Source organism: Felis catus, chromosome A1 (genome assembly GCF_018350175.1).
Source record: "Felis catus isolate Fca126 chromosome A1, F.catus_Fca126_mat1.0, whole genome shotgun sequence".
Taxonomy (NCBI): domain Eukaryota; kingdom Metazoa; phylum Chordata; class Mammalia; order Carnivora; family Felidae; genus Felis; species Felis catus.
Genome location: NC_058368.1, coordinates 87,171,215 through 87,186,563, shown reverse-complemented (window position 1 = coordinate 87,186,563; position 15,349 = coordinate 87,171,215). Strand labels below are relative to the sequence as shown.

Sequence of the window (15,349 nt, the reverse complement as noted above, 5' to 3'; positions counted from 1 at the left end):
TGGCGCAATGAAGCTGGGGTGGAGGGGCAGCCTGCCGGCCAAGCAGAGACCCTGAGTCTGGCTGGCAAAAGCAGAGGGGCTGGACGGAGTATGTTCAGACAGTGAGCGGGATTTAACATCTGGAAGGTTATAAGCTAACAGCTCTGCTCGGAGAGTGGGAAGGCTGGAGGACAACGGGAGGGAGAATTGCTGAGCCCAGGGACAACAGAGCTCAGTTTAGCGGGGAACAAAGGCACTCGCCAGCGCCATCTCCCTCACTCACCCCCTAGCCAAAATCCCAAAGGGAACCACACAAACACCCAATGCTGTGCTTCTGTGGATCCATTCCTCTGGCGGGTGGGATGACTCCCTCCAGCTGCCACAGGGCCCCTCCCGAAGCGGATCACTGAGGGAGAAGCGATTTAAGCCTGCCCCTCACACCCCTTTGCACCTTGCCTATCCACCCCAGCTAATACGCCATATTAGCTAATACTGCCAGCACCACAAGCCTGGCAGTGTGCAAGTAACCCAGACGGGCCACACCACCCCACAGTGAATCCTGCCCCTAGGAGAGGGGAAGAGAAAGTACACACCAGTCTGATGGTGGTCCCAGCGGTGGGTTGGGGGCAAACATCAGGTCTGACTGCAGCCCCGCCCACCAACGCAAGTTATTCAAGACAGCACAGGGAAAGTGCCGTGCAAGTCCGCACCACTCCAGGGACTATTCAAAATGACCAAAAGGAAGAAATCCCCTCAAAAGAATCTCCAGGAAATAGAAAGAGCTAATGAACTGATCAAAAATGATTTAAACAATATAACAGAAAGTGAATTTAGAATAATAGTCATAAAATTAATCGCTGGGCTTGAAAACAGTATAGAGGACAGCAGAGAATCTATTGCTACAGAGATCAAGGGACTAAGGAACAGTCAGGAGGAGCTAAAAAATGCTATCAATGAGCTGCAAAATAAAATGGAAACGACCATGGCTCAGATTGAAGAGGCAGAGGAGAGAATAGGTGAACTAGAAGATAAAATTAAGGAAAAAGAGGAAGCTGAGAAAAAGAGAGATAAAAGAAATCCAGGAGTATGAGGGGAAAATTAGAGAACTAAGTGATGCACTAAAGAGAAATAATCTACACATAATTGGTATTCCAGAGGAGGAAGAGAGAGGGAAAAGTGCTGAAGGTGTACTTGAAGAAATCATAGCTGAGAACTTCCCTGATCTGGGGAAGGAAAAAGGCATTGAAATCGAAGAGGCACAGAGAACTGCCTTCAGACATAACTTGAATTGATCTTCTGTACAACATATCATAGTGAAACTGGCAAAATACAAGGATAAAGAGAAAATTCTGAAAGCAGCTAGAGATAAACATGCCCTAACATATAAAGGGAGACCGATAAGTCTTGTGACGGCTCTTTCTACTGAAACTTGGCAGGCCAGAAAGGAATGGCAGGAGATCTTCCATGTGATGAACAGAAAAAATATGCAGCCAAGAATCCTTTATCCAGCAAGTCTGTCATTTAGAATAGAAGGAGAGATAAAGGTCTTCCCACACAAACAAAAACTGAAGGAATTCGTCACCACTAAACCAGCCCTACAAGAGATTCTAGGGGGGATCCTGTGAGACAAAGTACCAGAGACATTGCTACAAGCATGAAATCTACGGACATCACAATGACTCTAAACCCTTATCTTTCTATGGTAACACTGAATGTAAATGGACTCAATGCACCAACCAAGAGACATAGGGTATCAGAATGGATAAAAAAACAAGACCCATCTATTTGCTGTCTACAAGAGACTCATTTTATACCTGAGGACACTTTCAGATTGAGAGTGAGGGGATGGAGAACTATTTATCATGCTACTGGAAGCCAAAAGAAAGCTGGAGTAGCCATACTTATATCAGACAAACTAGACTTTAAATTAAAGGCTGTAACAAGAGATGAAGAAGGGCATTATAGAATAATTACAGGGTCTGTCCATCAGGAAGAGTGAACAATTATAAATGTCTATGCACCGAATACAGAAGCCCCCAAATATATAAAACAATTACTCATAAACATAAGCAACCTTATTGATAAGAATGTGGTAGTTGCAGGGGACTTTAACACTCCACTTACAGATATGGATAGATCATCTAGACACACGGTCAATAAAGAAACAAGGGCCCTGAATGATTACATTGGATCAGATGGACTTGACAGATATATTTAGAACTATGCATCCCAAAGCAACAGAATATACTTTCTTCTCCAGTGCACATGGAACATTCTCCAAGATAGATCACATACTGGGTCACAAAACAGCCCTTCATAAATATACAAGAATTGAGATCATACCATGCATACTTTCAGACCACAATGCTATGAAGCTTGAAATCAACCACAAGAAAAAGTCTGGAAAACCTCCAAAAGCATGGAGGTTAAAGAACACCCTACTAAAGAATGAGTGGGTCAACCAGGCAATTAGAGAAGAAATTAAAAAATATATGGAAACAAACGAAAATGAGAATACAACAATCCAAACGCTTTGGGATGCAACGAAGGCAGTCCTGAGAGGAAAATACATTGCAATCCAGGCCTATCTCAAGAAACAAGAAAAATCCCAAATACAAAATCTAACAGCACACCTAAAGGAAATAGAAGCAGAACAGCAAAGACAGCCTAAACCCAGCAGAAGAAGAGAAATAAGAAAGATCAGAGCAGAAATAAACAATATAGAATCTAAAAAAATTGTACAGCAGATCAATGAAACCAAGAGTTGGTTTTTTGAAAAAATAAACAAAATTGACAAACTTCTAGCCAGGCTTCTCAAAAAGAAAAGGGAGATGACCCAAATAGATAAAATCATGAATGAAAATGGAATTATTACAACCAATCCCTAGAAACACAAGCAATTATCAGGGAATACTATGAAAAATTATATGCCAACAAACTGGACAACCTGGAAGAAATGGACCAATTCCTAAACACCCTCACGCTTCCAAAACTCAATCAGGAGGAAATAGAAAGCTTGAACAGACCCATAACCATCAAAGAAATTGAATGAGTTATCAAAATTCTCACAACAAATAAGAGTCCAGGACCAGATGTCTTCCCAGGGGAGTTCCACCAGATGTCTAAAGCAAAGATAATACCTATCCTTCTCAAGCTATTCCAAAAAATAGAAAGGGAAGGAAAACTTCCAGATTAATTCTATGAAGCCAGTATTACTTTGATTCCTAAACCAGACAGAGACCCAGTAACAAAAGAGAACTACAGGCCAATATCTCTGATGAAGATGGATGCAGAAGTTCTCAATAAGATACTAGCAAATCAAATTCAACAGTTGATAAAAAGAATTATTCACCATGATCAAGTGGGATTCATTCCTGAGATGCAGGACTGGTTCAACATTCGCAAATCAATCAACGTGATACATCACATTAATAAAAGAAAAGATAAGAACCATATGATCCTGTCAATGGATGCAGAAAAGGCCTTTGACAAAATTCAGCACCCTTTCCTAATAAAAACCCTCGAGAAAGTCGGGATAGAAGGAACATACTTAAACATCAAAAAAGCCATTTATGAAAATCCCACAGCTAACATCCTCCTCAATGGGGAAAAACTGACAGCTTTTTTCCTGAGATCCAGAACACGACAGGGATGTCCACTCTCACCGCTGTTTAACATAGTGTTGGAAGTTCTAGCATCAGCAATCAGACAACAAAAGGAAATCAAAAGCATCAAAATTGGCAAAGATGAAGTCAAGCTTTCACTTTTTGCAGATGACATAATATTATACATGGAAAACCCGATAGACTCCACCAAAAGTCTGCTAGAATGATGCATGAAGTCAGCAAAGTTTCAGGATACAAAATCAATGTACAGAAATCAGTTTGATTCTTATACACTAATAATGAAGCAAGAGAAAGACAAATAAAGAAACTGATCCCATTCACAACTGCACCAAGAATCATAAAATACCTAGGGATAAATCTAACCAAAGATGTAAAAGATCTGTATGCTGAAAACTATAGAAAGCTTATGAAGGAAATTGAAGAAGATATAAAGAAATGGAAAAACATTCCATGCTCATGGATTGGAAGAATAAATATTGTCAAAATGTCAATAACACCCAAAGCTATCTACACATTCAATGCAATCCCAATCAAAATTGCACCAGCATTCTTCTCGAAATGAGAACAAGCAATTCTAAAAATCATATGGAACCACAAAAAGCCCCGAATAGCCAAAGTAATTTTGAAGAAGAAGACCAAAGCGGGAGGCATCACAATCCCAGACTTTAGCCTCTACTACAAAGCTGTCATCATCAAGACAGCATGGTATTGGCACAAAAACAGACACATAGACCAATGGAATAGAATAGAAACCCCAGAACTAGACCCACACAAGTATGGCCAACTCATCTTTGACAAAGCAGGAAAGAACATCCAATGGAAAAAAGACAGTCTCTTTAACCAATGGTGCTGGGAGAACTGGACAGCAACATGCAGAAGGTGGAAACTAGACCACTTTCTCACACCATTCACAAAAATAAACTCAAAATGGATAAAGGACCTGAATGGGAGACAGGAAACCATCAAAACCCTAGAGGAGAAAGCAGGAAAAGACCTCTCTGACCCCAGCCATAGCAATTTCTTACTTGACACATCCCCAAAGGCAAGGGAATTAAAAGCAAAAATGAACTACTGGGACCTTATGAAGATAAAAACCTTGTGCACAGCAAAGGAAACAACCAACAAAACTAAAAGGCAACCAACGGAATGGGAAAAGATATTTGCAAATGACATATCAGACGAAGGGCTAGTATCCAAAATCTATAAAGAGCTCACCAAACTCCACACCTGAAAAACAAATAACCCAGTGAAGATATGGGCAGAAAACTTGAATAGACACTTCTCTGAAGAAGACATACGGATGGCCAACAGGCACATGAAAAGATGCTCAACATCGCTTCTTATCAGAGAAATACAAATCAAAACCACACTCAGATATCACCTCATGGCAGTCAGAGTCCCCAAATGAACAAATCAGGAGACTATAGATGCTGGCGAGAATGTGGAGAAACGGGAACCCTCTTGCACTGTTGGTGGGAATGCAAATTGGTGCAGCCACTCTGGAAAACATTGTGGAGGTTCCTCAGAAAATTAAAAATAGACCTATCCTATGACCCAGCAATAGCACTGCTAGGAATTTACCCACGGGCAGCACTCTCAACAATAGCCAAATTATGGAGAGCCTACATTTCCATCAACTGATGAATCGATAAAGTAATTGTGGTTTATATACACAATAGAGTACTACGTGGCAATGAGAAAGAACGGAATATGGTTCTTTGTAGCAACGTGGATGCAACTGGAGAGTGTGATGCTAAGTGAAATAAGCCATACAGAGAAAGACAGATACCATATGTTTTCACTCTTATGTGGATTATGAGAAATTAAGAGAAACCCATGGGGGAGGGGAAGGAAAAAAAAGAGGTTAGAGTGGGAGAGAGCCAAAGCATAAGAGACTCTTAAAAACTGAGAAGAAACTGAGGGTTGATGGGGGGTGGGAGTGTGGGGAGGGTGGGTGATGGGTATTGAGGAGGGCACCTTTTGGGATGAGCACTGGGTGTTGTATGGAAACCAATTTGAATATAAATTTCATATATTGAAAAAAAAAAAAGAATTCAAGGACTCAATCCCTTTTGTAATTGCACCAGAAAGAGTAAGATAAGTAGGAATAAATCTAACTAAGAGGTAAAAGATCTGTACTCTGAAAAGTATAGAACACTTATGAAAGAAATTGAAGAGAACACAAACAAATATAAAAGCATTACATGGTCTTGGATTGGAAGATTGAATGTTGCTAAAATATTTATACTACCCAAAGAATACATTTAATGTAATACCTATCAAAATAACACCAGCATTTATCACAGAGCTAGAACAAACAATCCTAAAATTTGTATAAAACTACAAAAGTCCCTGAATAACCAAAGCAGTCCTGAAAAATAAAAACAAAACAAAACAAAAAAAATCTAGAGGCATCATGATTCTGGATTTCAAGCTATATTACAAAACTGTAGTCATCAAGATAGTGTGGTACGGGTACAAAAACAGATACATAGATCAATGAAACAGAATTGAAAACCCAAAACTTGACCCACAAGTATATGATAAACTCAGCTTTGACAAAACAAGCAAGAATATCCAATGAGAAAAGACAGTCTCTTCAACAAATAGTGTTGGGAAAACTGGATGGCATTATGCTGAAGAATGAAACTGGACCGCTTTCTTACACCATATATAAAAATAAATTTAAAAAAAAATGGAAGATCTAAATGTAAGACAGGAAACTATCAAAATCCTAGAGGAGAACAAAGGCAGCAACTTAATTAATGTCAGTTGGTTTAACTTCTTCCTAGACATGCTGCTGAAAGCGAGGGAAACAAAAGCATACATGAACTATTGGGACTTAATCAAAATAAAAAGCGTATGCATATTGAAGGAAACCAAATACTAAATTAAAAATCAGCCTACAGAATGGGAGAAGACATTTGCAAATGACACATCAGATAAAGGGATCATATCAAAAATCTATAAAGAACTTATCAAACTCAACACCCCAAATCCAAATAATTCAGTTAAGAAATGGGCAGAAGACATGAACAAACACTTTTCCAAAGAAGACACCAAGATGGCTAACAGACACATGAAAAATTTGCTCAACATTACTTATCACCAAGTTAATACAAATAAAAACCACGATGAGATACCACCTAACACATTTTGGAATTGCTAAAATAAACAACACCAGAAACAACAGATGTTGAGAAGGATGTGGAGAAACAGGGACACTTTGCACTATTGGTGGAAATGCAAACTGGTGCAGTCAATCTGGAGAATAGTATAGAGGTTCCTCAAGAAACTAAATATAGAAATACCCTACAATCCAGCAATTGCACCATAAGGTATTTACCCAAATGATACAAAATACAGATTCAACGGGGTTCATGCACACCAATGTTTATAGCAGCATTATGAACAATATTCAAAGTATGGAGAGAGCCGAAATGTCCCTTGACTGATGAATAAGTAAAGAAGATGTGGTATGTATGTATATAGTGAAGAGAACAGTGATCAAAAAGGTGGGTTTTTAACTGAGAACACATAGTCACTAAAAATCTAGGTTCCACAGCAAGTATGACCTGACATCATGCCATTTTCCCAAATTCTGTGCTCCATGACCATTTTCATTATGCACACAGTGGTCTTAGTTCTCAAAAAAAAAGTGAATTCTCCTGAAATTCATTTATAATGTAGCACAATACCAATCAAAGTGGCAATAAGATATTCTTGGGATTAGTAGGAAGGGAACTTGTGGCATTTAATCTGCTAATGCAAACATTATAACAGCCGTGAAAATTCTAAACTGGAGGAAACAAATATTATCCATGCCTTTATCAACTAGATGATAAAATGTCATATAAAGCCGCAGTTGCTAAAAGTGGGTTACTCATACAGAAATTATTAAATATTACATGCACAAAATTTTTATTCTCCAAATAAATGTATATACATAGGACATTTAGTATATGGAAAAGGTATAATTTCAGGACAATGGTTAAAATGTAACTAATGAAATGAATTGTTTGGGGACTATTGACTAAACATTTGGAAATATTAAATTTAATCCTTTCTTTCTTTCTGTCTCACATACCCAGTCATTGCAGATGGAATGGATTTAAAAGCTAAACATAGAATAGAAAATCATAAAACAACAAGGTAAACAAAATCTCTAAGTGTAATTTCAAGAACCAAGCTATAAAATCATGTCCTTTCCCAAAGTCTGAAAACACAAGACGACATTCATCTTGAGTCTCTAGGACCCTTAATTACCTGGAACTCTAGGATGTGTCAGAAATACCTTCCCACCACTCTTTCCACACCAGACCTTTCCACATAAAGCTCTTCCTCTGCTAAACCCTTTGCTCTCCTTCCTCTTGTGATTTATTCTACACCCATGTTGTGTGTCTCACTCCTTTATTTCATCAGGGAGAGCTCATATGGCAGCTCCCAGATCTCCTGTTACCTCCTCTGAGTTCATCCCACTGGATCATTGGTCCTTTTCTTCACCTACATTTGCTATTGGCTTTCTTATTTGGTGACTGTGTAGATCTCTTATAAGCAGTGACGTCGTTTCTTTGGTCTTGCAGCTCCAGACAGGCCACATACATAAAATATGTTCAAATAATAATAATTCATTTAATTTAATGAAATAATGAACACAAGATGGCACCCACTCATAATTGACAGAGTTTAGTACATAAAAATTAAAAGTTTTGTACTACAAAGCAAAACAAAAATAGCAAAAAGATAAATACTTCACTGGGAAAAAATATTCGCTGCTTATGTGGTGGCATAGGGGAATAAATTCATACAACAAAAGTACGAAGAAGAAGAAGAAGAAGAAGAAGAAGAAGAAGAAGAAGAAGAAGAAGAAAGAAGGAAAAGGAGGAAGAAAGAAAGAAAGAAAGAAAGAAAGAAAGAAAGAAAGATAAAAGAAGTTAATGAAGAAATACAAATAGTCCTAAAACATTTTAGAAGGTGTTAAAACTCACTCTTGATTAGGGTGCCTGGGTGGCTCAGCTGCATAGGCGTCCAACTTCAGCTCAGGTCATGATTTCATGGTTTGTGGGTTTGAGCCCTGCATTGGGTTCTGTGGTGGTAGTGCAGAGCCTGCTTCCGATTTTCTGTCTCTCTTTCTGTCTCTCTCTACCTCTCCCCCCACCCTGTCTCTCTTCCTCTCTATCAAAAATAAATAGATATTAAAAACCTCACTCTTTATCAAATGATAATAGTAAGACTGACAAGCAACGACTGAAATGGTCTACAGAATCCAGTGTTAGTAAAATTGTGAGATTACATGCCTTTCTTAAATTGGTAAAAGTATAAATTTATCGTTTCTGAAGGATAATTTAAAGATGTCCATAAAATATAAACATATGAACATCATTTGCTTCAGTATTCTAAGATCTATCATGTAGAACTAATAGTCAAAATTTCAGGGATTTGGATACATATGGATTGAATGTAGTTTCATTTGTAATGGTGGAGATGGGAAAATGCCCTTGGTAATGATGTTTTCAGTATGCACGTGCACAACATATATTGATATGAAAATATATCTGTGATATTGTCAGTGACCAAAATTGCCAGGAAGCCCTGAGCGTGCTCTTCTCTGGTTAGGTTTCTCAACTTTTGGTTTCTTCTCTTGGAACGAGGAGCTTGCCATATTGAGTGTTCTCATAGTTTTTAACCTTCAAATTTTTGATACCATATGGCTTCTGACACTTCATCCATTGCTCTGTCCCAAGCTGGAAGAAAAATTGCTGTGTACTGAAATTGAGGAAATAGCCTTAGTCTGGATGCCCCCAAGGCAGAGGCCATGCCCAATGCAATTGGGCTATGATCTCTAAGAACAGAGATGCAGGGCAAGGGCAAAGATGGATTTGGCCATGACCAAGCGTGACTGGTGCTCAGTCCTGTGGGGGCCAGAGAGCTGTATGAAATTGTGGTATTGTGAGGTTGAAATATATACATTAGTCTTGGTCTATGGTCCACGTTTCCTGGCATGTAATTCCCCAAACCCCTGTAATTTCCTCAGTGATTAGAGCAATAATCTTTCATTATAATATTGTTTTTTCCCCCTTGATTCCTGAAGTAGCTTTACAGCAATAAAGATTAAATGGCTGTCATTTGTTATTTATTAAAAAAAATCCTTTCAACCACACTTGAACTCATGATAATGAAGTGACTTTTGGAAAATCTCTTGATAAACACCAGATCAGGGTTGTTTCCAGGGGACTCGCTCATGTGATTAGAAAATTGGAAATTTCAGCCCCCACAACTTACCCAACATCTGGGGTGGAGAGAGTGGCTAGAAGTTGAATCAATCACTAATGGCCAATAGTTTCATCAGTAAATCCTAGGTAAAGAAGACTCCATAAGAACTCGAAAGTAAGGGGCTTGGGGAGCTTTTGGGTTGGTGAACAAGAACCATGCATGTGCTGTTAGGGTGATGCACTCCAACTTCCATGAGTACAAAAACTGTGCTTGGGACCCTTCTAGAACTCCCCCCATGTATCACTTAATCTGGCTCTTTATTTGTATCCCTTAATATCCTTTGAAATATATCAGTAATCTATTAAGAAACTGTTCTGAGTTCTCTCAGCCACTCTAGTAAAGTAATTAAACCTTAGAAAGGAGATGTGGGAGCCTCTGATTTATAGCTGGTTGCTCAGAAGCACAGGTGACCAGTTGAATTTGCATTTGGCCTCTAAAGTGAGGGTAGTCTTGTGGGACTGAGTCCTTAACCTGGGGGTCTGATGCTATCTCTAGGTAGATATTATACAAATTGAATTAAATTGTAACACCCAGCTGGTGTCAGAGAATTGGCTGGTGTGAGAAAAACACCCACACAAAATACATCTCCGATCAATTCCCTGAGGGATGAAGGGGAATCACATCTCAATCACCTCTTGTTCTTGTGGTCAGTGTGTTTTCATTTCAAGGCTGTGCAAGCTTAACTTCAGCATGATCTTCACAGCAAACAGTATGCAAGGAGACCCAGACAGGAAGTAGGGTGATCCTGGACCTCTCGGCTTCTTTGAGAAACTATCAAAGATTGTGCAAATGGTTGCAGCAAGAGGGGCAGGAGCGACAAGAGTTATGATGGAATCTAGAAGGTCTGATGTATTGGGCAGAAAAGGGGTTCAATACACAAAAGTAGGTGGTTGGCTTTCCAATATAGCATGTAAACATCTTTTCTACTGTTACTGTGACTATAGGACATATACTCAAATAGGATAGGCATTCACTCTTCCTAAATAGGGAGACCTTTCCTCACTTCTCCTCAGGCAGGCTGCACTGCCTCAGAATAGCTCTGTTGGAGGCTTCCCCAAGTTCTATGGACATGGGGCCAGAAAGTGTGTGAAATACTTGGTGCTAATTTCAGTTATTTTGGACATCAATCTGAGGCACAATCACACTTTGAGTATATCTTCTTGAATTCCAGACAGGATGTCTTAATTTCATGTTAAGCATTTAGGTAACATTTGGGATAGTAAATGACCCATCAGCCCAGGCACTTAAGGAAAGTAGAGGAAAATATGAGTAATGTTTATTATTATCCTCTGTACAAGACAGGGCTTGAGAGAAGAGCAGAACAGAGCCCAGTGCTATGCTTCATGGTTTTGGGACGACCTCTGTTCTCGGCTTTCTCTGAATAAATTGATGAGAATCTGCACTGCTGTGCTAAGTTAGACCTAGACTTGAGGTCAGGAAGATACTGCATGTTTGGGGAAATGGGGAGACCAGAGAGTCCTCCTGCCCCTTCCTTGCTGCTATATTATGAATCTGTAAAACGTTATCTACTGAGTTTGATCACAACCACAAGCAGGCAAAGGAAAACAACTGCCTTTAAACTTTGGAGGATTTTCATTCATCTTTCCGAGTAGTCAGGGAAAGTTAATATTCAAATTAAAGTTTTTTCTTCAGATATTGAAAATTTTTATATAATACTTTAAAAATTATTTTCCTTCATTTTTTCTTTTTCATTTTTTGGTACTAAATAAAATTTAAAAGTGTTAATGCACTCCATTGCTCCCTTCGCGACTCATGGACTAACATTATCATGTGTCTCTGCCCTTTCTTGCTTCTCTTCCCCTACCTAAAAGCCCATAAAAGTTGTACAATATTTAGCCATTAACAAAGAAAGAATAAGTATGTACCATTTTTACAGCTGTAACAGCATCTTATACCAGCAGCAGAGTGAAAAGAACAAGATTGTAGGACAGTCCCTATGAATGTCCTAAAATATGATAGTAAAAGGAAGTTTTCCCAATGGTCAGACTAAAGGTAGTTCGACTAAATGGATAGAGAAAATATGGGAAATGGACTCATTATGAATAACAAAAGACGTACCTCTCATCCAAATCACTCAAGAAATTCCAATGGTCCTAGAAGCTTTGTGCCACCAGGCACAAAGACCAAATTCCTATATATTTCTTATTGTATGGTTAGGGGTTATAGACAAAATGGTAAGCATGTCTATGGATAGATAGATCTAGAGTTAAATCTCAGCATAAAATCTTAGTAGTGTTGTAATTGCCTAACCTTTATGAAATTCATAATATTTAACTTGTGGATTTGTTACAAATATTAGGAAAAAATGTAAAACACTTCACACAGATTAGTCATCTCCAAAGGCAATTACTAAAAGCAATTAAAAAAATAACAATGGGGGCGCCTGGGTGGCGCAGTCGGTTAAGCGTCCGACTTCAGCCAGGTCACGATCTTGCAGTCCGTGGGTTCGAGCCCCGCGTCAGGCTCTGGGCTGATGGCTCGGAGCCTGGAGCCTGTTTCCAATTCTGTGTCTCCCTCTCTCTCTGCCCCTCCCCCGTTCATCCTCTGTCTCTCTCTGTCCCAAAAGTAAATAAACGTTGAAAAAAAATTAAAAAAAAATAAAAAAAATAAAAAAATAACAATGAATATATATAACTATACAAGCAATTAACAATATGACAATTAGCATATATATTACATATATAACAACATAAACAACTAACAAAACAATAGGATTATTAACAAAAAATTAAAACAGAAAATACTTTCTCTTAGCCTGAAAATGATGTATGAGCACATTCATATCAGATTGTCACCTACCTTGAACTCAAGAAATATTGGAATAGAAGCTACATCCCAAATATCCTGTATCCCCAATCAATTTTGTCATCTTTAATTTTTTTCTTACTTCTCACAAGTTACTCACATCTCTAATATGTCCCAATGATCCTGCAAAGCCACAGCAATTCTCTGATGCAATGTGCCTGAGAGCCTTCTTCACATCTTTGTTCCTGAGTGTGTAAATCAGGGGGTTCAGCATCGGGGTGACAACAGTATAGAAGAGGGCTATGAACTTACCCTGTTCATGAGAGTTACTCTTGGCTGGCTGGAGATACATAAAGATGATGCTCCCATAAAATAGAGTCACAACTGCCACATGGGAAGAGCAGGTGTTGAAGGCCTTTCTCCGTCCTTCTGCTGACCTGATCTTCATTACAGCCCAGGCAATGTGGCCATATGAAACCAGGATGAGACCCAGAGGCAAGACAACAAAGATAAAGCTGGCCACATACATCTCCACCTCATTGAGGCTGGTATCCACACAAGCCAGTTGCATAATGAGGGGCATCTCACAGAAGAAGTGGTCAATGCGATTGTTTCCACACAGTGGCAGAAGCATAGTGAGTGTGGAGCCCACTATGCTTGTAGTCAGACCCCCAAGCCAGGAAGCAAAGGCCAAGCTGAGACAAAGCTGTGGATGCATGATGACAGTATAATGTAGTGGCCTACAAATGGCGGCATAGCGATCATAGGACATGACTGCCAGAAGGACACATTCGGTGGCCCCCAGCCAGTGAGAGATGTAGAACTGGACCATACACCCTACAGAGCTTATGGTTTTCTGTGGTCCCCAGAGGTTGACCAGGAGTTGTGGGACAATGCTTGTGGTAAAGCTAATGTCCAGGAAGGAGAGATTGGCAAGGAAGAAATACATAGGAGTGTGGAGGTGCACATCCATGCAGGAAACCAGAATGATGATGCCATTGTCCAAGACAGACACCACATAAAACCCTAAGGCAATGATGAAGAGGATAGGTTCCAGTGAGGGTCGTGCAGAGAAGCCCAGGAGTACAAAGACTTCTGGAGAACTTGCATTGGCTATTCCCATCATCACATGCAGCCAGAAGTAAGACTAAAAGACCACCTGCAGTGAGTGGGGGGCACAGGATATGAGGTATAAAATGATTCTGTCAGCTAGCAAACTTTAGGCATAATTTTATATCCATTGTTCTTGAAACCATCTACTCAACTGCTCTGTGGATGATGTTACATCATCTTCCTGAAGGCTAGTTTGGAAAGACATGAAAATATGCATAACCTAGGGGAAAATGGACATTGATACAAAAATCTTTACCCTGATTATTTTATTGAAATATTGCTTACAGTAGCAACATCTGGAGTCAACCTGTGTTTAGTGATCAGGTTTTTCTTGAGTACCAGATGGTATTTCAAGTGATGAAACACTGCAGAGGCATTAAAATTGTTCCCTTGCCATTCCCTCTCTCAGTTAATGGCCAAATAAAATCCATCATGACATTTCTCTTTTTCCTAAATCCCACAATTAACAAATTTTTGCTTTATCATAAAATTCAGGTTCTCATCATTTCTTGTGGCCTTACTGCTACACCCCTGGACTATGCTGCCATCATTTATCACCTGAATTATTGATCTAGTATCTAAACTTGCCTCCCTGCTTTTCTCATTAGTTCCCTTCAGGGCATTCTGAACAGAGGCCAGAAGATTATGTTAAGATACAATGTGATCATATGTCTCCACTGCTTAACACCCTCATTTTCTTTGAGTAAGGCGTGCAGTGTCTTTCTCCCAAGACATCCATCCACAGACTTGCTTTCTCACCCTTTCAAAAGTCATCTTCCATTGAGGTAAATGTGTTATATTTTTTAAGTTTTTATTTAAATTCCAATCAGTTAACCTATAGTGTAATATTAGTTTCTTTTTTTTTTTAATTTTTTTTCAACGTTTATTTATTTTTTTTGGGACAGAGAGAGACAGAGCATGAACACGGGAGGGGCAGAGAGAGAGGGAGACACAGAATCGGAAACAGGCTCCAGGCTCTGAGCCATCAGCCCAGAGCCTGACGCGGGGCTCGAACTCACGGACCGCGAGATCATGACCTGGCTGAAGTAGGACGCTTAACCGACTGCGCCACCCAGGCGCCCCGTGTAATATTAGTTTCAAGTATACAAGATAGTGATTCAGCCCTTCCATACAATGAAGCAAAGGTGTAATTTAATACTGAAAACCCTCCCAGCTCCCTTCTCTTCTTTTATTGCTTTATTTTTATTTGTATTACTTATCACCATAGAACAAATATGCTATTCTAATTTATTATGTTTGTACCTGTCTAACTCAGCTAGAGTATAAATTCCGTGGACTCATGACTCTGTTTATTTTGCTTCTGGGTCCCCAGTGCCTAGCTCAGTGTGTGGCTTATGAAAATCCCTTAATCAATAGTAATTGAATGAAAAATTGTGAAACAGGTCATTAGAATATGCTTATGGTCATGATGGAGGAAGTACCAGAATGATATAAAGGCATAATTAAGGAATCTTCAGTGTAATCTCACAGCAGTGTTTTCAGGAAAGAACTATTGACCCAGATTAGTCCCTCTTCTTACACGGGTGGAAGAGAATAAACCATGACTTAGCAGGGAGAATGTGGGAAGCCAG

The 15,349-nt window shown here is 39.2% G+C and overlaps 1 protein-coding gene across 1 annotated transcript; it reads right to left on the bottom strand.

Annotated features, from left to right (window-relative positions):
• Positions 1–11,581: 11,581 nt before the first annotated feature.
• On the bottom strand, positions 11,582–13,819 carry LOC101095546 (olfactory receptor 2C3). Its single transcript, XM_003980607.2, has 2 exons — positions 12,861–13,819; positions 11,582–11,712 (listed from the first exon to the last, which is right to left on the bottom strand). The coding sequence occupies exons 1-2, from the start codon at positions 13,768–13,770 to the stop codon at positions 11,666–11,668; spliced, it is 957 nt and encodes a 318-aa protein (XP_003980656.2). The 5' UTR covers positions 13,771–13,819; the 3' UTR covers positions 11,582–11,665.
• Positions 13,820–15,349: the final 1,530 nt, after the last annotated feature.